This window comes from Atta colombica, unplaced genomic scaffold (genome assembly GCF_001594045.1).
Source record: "Atta colombica isolate Treedump-2 unplaced genomic scaffold, Acol1.0 scaffold295, whole genome shotgun sequence".
Classification (NCBI taxonomy): domain Eukaryota; kingdom Metazoa; phylum Arthropoda; class Insecta; order Hymenoptera; family Formicidae; genus Atta; species Atta colombica.
Window position 1 is genome coordinate 256107 of NW_017259398.1, and position 5163 is coordinate 261269.

Genomic DNA, 5163 nt, shown 5'->3' on the forward strand with positions numbered 1-5163 from the left:
AATCATTTTTTCAAACGAGTTAAAAGAATAGGTTTTGTAACAGTGAAGAAATGAAGGAATTTATTCTCGAAATGGATTACCATTTACTCCTTTTATTCCTTTTTGTATACTTAATCTTTAACACTTTTATAATTAATTTTTTACAAATCCAAAAAGAAATTTTCGCGGAATTTTCGATTAAGAGTAGACTATTTTCATGTCGATTCATCCTAATATAATTTTTGTGGTAATCGTCAACTCTAGAAATTATCTGGTTATTAAATATCATTGATAAAAATTTATTATTAATTTTATTATGTACGTTAGCGATAGGCAATGTAGTAATTGTATGAAATAAATATTCCAGATTTGTATAAATCTCTATACTCCACATTTTTTAAATTATATAAATTATGTATTAAAAATTAAGAAAATTTTTTTTGGAATTTTAAAACAATTATATTAAATCACATCACTATATATATTTAACATCTAATAATAAAATAATACATAGATATTTGTTATAATGTACATACCAAGTTATTCACAAGTATTACCGTAGTTTTATTTATTTAAATTAAGTCATAAAATACCTGTCAATAAAATATTTTACTTAATAACCAATTTTATTTAGAATTATAAATTTTCTTTTTCATTTTTTGTTAGTTTTTTTATTATTTTAAAAAAGGTTTTTTTATTACTCTAAATGTTAAATGAACAAATTACAGTACATATTTATGTACATATTTATGAGAATTTGGAAAGAAAAACTAATATTTCTAACATTCTTAAACATCAAGATATCAATTATAGATTTTTTTATCTTGTTTAATAGGGCAAAGCAAAAATGCGGCAATCAACAGATATAAATTTTCATCATTGTTTCTTATTTATCAAACTTCTGTTGATCTCCATTAGGTTCTTTGAAATATAGCATACATATACAAAGGTTCAAAGTGTACTGTAAGAATTTTAATTCAATGTTGGTACACACTTTATTTTTATAATCGTATAATATTGTACAAATTATTACAATAAACTATATATTTCTGTAATTATGTCTGTTTCTTAGTTTTACCAACATGGCTTGCCGTAAGCGTTTGGCAAGATAGCAGAATTAAATAATACAGCCATATAGTGCAAAAATGCACTATCTCGAATCCTTCACTCTGTGATTACGATTTTTTTTCTCTAAAATTATATCCTACAATAATAGTACAAAAAATTATTATCGGGATAAATTGAAATTGCTAAATTAAACTCGTTATTTTTTTTAACGATCTATCTACATATTGATGTATCCTATAATCGTTTTCGGAGTGTATACAAGAAGAAAATGAAATGAAAAGTCTCTTCTTGTGTACTACGCTATTGCTATACTCTATATTATAACTTTACATATTTATATATATAATATCATGAATGTTTATATTATATATATACATATATAAATGTAGACGTACGCCGCGTTGAGTGTGCTAACAGGATCAATGCTCCGTTTCATATTCACGTTTATCAGAAAAAATGTATACACGAGTTGTGTGTCATCCTATTTTATTGATATATTTCTTTATATTATATCCTATGTTAATGTACATTTTTGTTGTTTTCATAAGAGCGCACTAAAATAAAACTGGGTACTTTGTTTTTTTTTTTATTACAGTATACGTGACTAAAGGGTTCAAAAATCTATAGTAATATAGATACAATTTACAAGTTTCGATTTAAAAAAAAAAAAAGCAAAAAGATTTCTCGTATTACATCACAAATTATTACACACAGTTCTATGAAATATCATAAATAAAAAATATGACAATAATTTCACTAACTGTTAATTAAAAAACGTATGATGGCGAAATGAAAGCATAATATATGTCTGAAGAACTAGATGGTATCCAGTATAACACTTGTCGTTAGTACCTGTGTACTATAGATTCGTGACTGTCGTGGGCACTCTGGTCAATTAGTACAATTTATCGCATCGTTTATCGTTCGGAAATTATTTCGCAAACATGATGTTTATCAGCCTATCAAACCGGAGATTATGGACAATTTCACTGTCCTAAAGTCATAGCATCATAATAACAAAATAGAATAAATTCGAATATATTTATCTTAGAAAAAGAATTTACATTGTAGAGAATTCGCTATGTATGAGAATAATCCATACTGCGCGTAACGTTATTACGATGTACTATAGCATCGAAATGTTACAATACACTTGATATTTCGCGCGAGAGAGTTCATGTTACACATATAGGCGAGTTTATAGGTCGGGAGTATGCAGCTCTAGGATTTAACCAAGGAATCAGACTGAAGGCCACCCTTTAATATTTTTACAGTCTATTTTATGTAGGTCCGATAACAACAATAAAAATTCTTAAATAAATATATATCGGTATAATCATTGATGGAATATTATTACGCAGTCAACTAGTTTCCTTGTTGTCACGAGTCATAAGATTTTTTCTTTTTCCTTGCTTTTTTTCTTCTTTAGGTATTTGGAATTATTCGCGTCTTAAAGCATAGTATACATACACATGTACACGTTAACGGCACGTTAATCACTGTACGTTTGCAGTGATCGGCATGGAGTACCACAAAAAGTTATGCGAAATTCGATCAGACAAGACACAATTATCACTCAAGCTCATCATTGCTATTTTCCTCTGCCTTGAATCGCACCGGATCTAGTTGTAGGTTTCGCCGGTTGCGGAATAATCGTTATCTCGTCATTAATCTTCAATGGCTTTAGAAGCGAATCATTCGATCGAGACGATGGAGATGCAGGCGTGTTCTTCTTATCCATTACTCTTTTTGCTACAACACTATGCGCCGAATATACGTGATTCTCGAACTGCTTGTACATTCCGAATGTGGCAGTGCAGACTGTACACTTATATGATAAATGTGCTGGCTTTAATGTCATCCCGTGATCTCGAGCAACATGATTTAATAATTTCCATTGATATACCTAGAAATCAATACTTCTCATAAATCATGTTTATATTTCTGTTTATGCTTCCTCTTTTTCCGAAAACAAAATTTCATGTTACAAACAACAGAAAAAAAGTGAACTTACCCTGCCACAAGCTGGACAACGACCCGCATCTTTTCCTTTATTTGCTGCCTCTTGCATACTAGATGTAACAAGCCCATGAGATCCTAATAAATGTCTTTCCAAACCCTATTTAGAAAAAAGAAATATGCTATTATATATATATGCATTTTTAAATGGATGGAAAATAATGATTAAATTTTAAAATTTTATATTTTAATAAATATTATATTTTACTGACGTAAATAAAATGTTATGTAAATATCAGTGCATATTTTTCATGATGAAAGAAATACAATAATTACACTTTAACTTTAGAAATATTTTTATTTATTAACTTAATTAAATAATTGTGTAAAAATACCTGATCTGTAAAGAATCGGAATTGGCATTTCTGGCAGTTTAATGGAGGTCTGTTATAAATCATCTTTGGATGTATTTTTACTTTGTGGATCCACTGCATGTGATTTCGTAATTGTTCTAGATCCTAAAATAAATGCAATAGAATGCAATGCAAAATATTTCGAAAAGATTTATAAATATTACTTATAATTTTAACATATGTTAATAATTAAATATTAATTAATAATATAAATTATTCATTATTTATCATCTATTATATTAATTTGTTAATTTGCGCAATTTCCAAGAATAGTGGCCATCAAAAATAAGAATAAAAGCCTATAATAGTCTATAAATTTATCATACATTCACCTTAATATATCCATCACAAATTTCACATATAACAAATGTATTTTTTCCTCCAGATTTCGAAGAAGTTCCTGATCCCGGAATGGAGGTCTGAGATGTTGTACGTGGTAATGGAGTAATAGATATACTTGGCTGACTTAATAGCTTCGCTGTAGGATTTTTGGAACTGGCTGTTGTATTCTGAAAAGTATAAAGTATTTGCGTTATTTTTAAACACGAATTGATGTCAGTTTAATAATGTTACTTTCATAAATCATATAATAACAAATATCTGTTTTATTAATATCCACCTGAAAAATTTTACATTAAAGTTGTATACATTTGTTATTGCTTTTTCTTCAGACAATGTGTGTATATGTGTATGTGTGTATATATGTATTCTTTCACTAGATTTAAATTTCTGCAAAATTCAATGACAATTTATTGAATATATGAAACATTATTTCCCAATTTTTCATCAATTAATCTTTATTTATTATGTAGCAATTACAACTTAAGAAATAAGATAAACATTTTTTTCAGTAAAATTATATATATTATTAGTAAAATTATATATAAAAAACATTACTATTTATATATGAATGACAAAGAGCAAAATAAATATTATTATATTTACTTTATTATATTATATTAATGAGAAGTGTGTGTGTGTGTGTGTGTGTGTGTGTGTGTGTGTGTGTGTGTGTGTGTGTGTGTGTGTGTGTGCGTGCGTGTGTGTGTGTGTGTCCTTAAGTGTACGTGTAATATTAATTATTAGACCGGTTTAAAAAATGGAAGGAATTTTCTATGCGCAGTGTTAAAGTTTTCAAGCGACTACAAGTTTATCCGATCGTTCATAATCAAACTTGGAGAATATTAAAAGCCTTTTTTTGCACCTGCAAAACACATCATTCATGCGAACTCACGAAATCAGTTATTCTCCCTGGTTACTTTCCAATATTTATTTACCTGTGATGAGGACAACCTAGACAGAGAGTCGATTACGTTGGGTACAAGTGCAATTGGTGTGGGTTGACCGGAACTGCCGCCGCTACTGCTACTCACTCCCGAGACAGCCGACATGACAGTCCCAGAGCCACCCACCACCTGCCACCACCCATACATCTTTTTTACTAGTTCTTTGAAGCTTCGAATGTATTTAAAGTATTTACATGTGTACAGTGTACACATATTCGTGAATATTGTTATCAGAGAATGCAAAGAAGACTTTTTTAAAAGAATGTGGCACGCGTCCATTACTCTCTATTATTAAGTAATGTATATAAATATAAGATGTATAACTTTATTATTGTCAATTTGTATTTAAATTAACATAGAAGTTCTGTAAACATCGATATAAGAATATTTTGCACAATTTTCAGTTTATTAACCTGAAAGATATATATACATACATACACATATATATATATATATAT

General features: G+C 28.5%; 1 protein-coding gene across 4 annotated transcripts in view; it reads right to left on the minus strand.

The window, feature by feature from the left end:
- Nucleotides 1-2072: 2072 nt before the first annotated feature.
- LOC108690157 overlaps nucleotides 2073-5163 on the minus strand; it is a 19671-nt gene continuing 16580 nt past the window's right edge. For 3 of the 4 annotated variants that reach the window (XM_018197312.1, XM_018197316.1, XM_018197313.1), the window contains 5 exons: nucleotides 4697-4834; nucleotides 3752-3928; nucleotides 3402-3524; nucleotides 3062-3166; nucleotides 2073-2953 (listed from right to left, as the gene is read on the minus strand). In XM_018197312.1, coding sequence (XP_018052801.1) covers nucleotides 2639-2953; nucleotides 3062-3166; nucleotides 3402-3524; nucleotides 3752-3928; nucleotides 4697-4834 — 858 coding nt within the window. In that variant the 3' untranslated portion in view covers nucleotides 2073-2638. The remainder of the gene's footprint in view (nucleotides 2954-3061; nucleotides 3167-3401; nucleotides 3525-3751; nucleotides 3929-4696; nucleotides 4835-5163) is intronic. The other variant, XM_018197314.1, reaches the window with a different exon arrangement.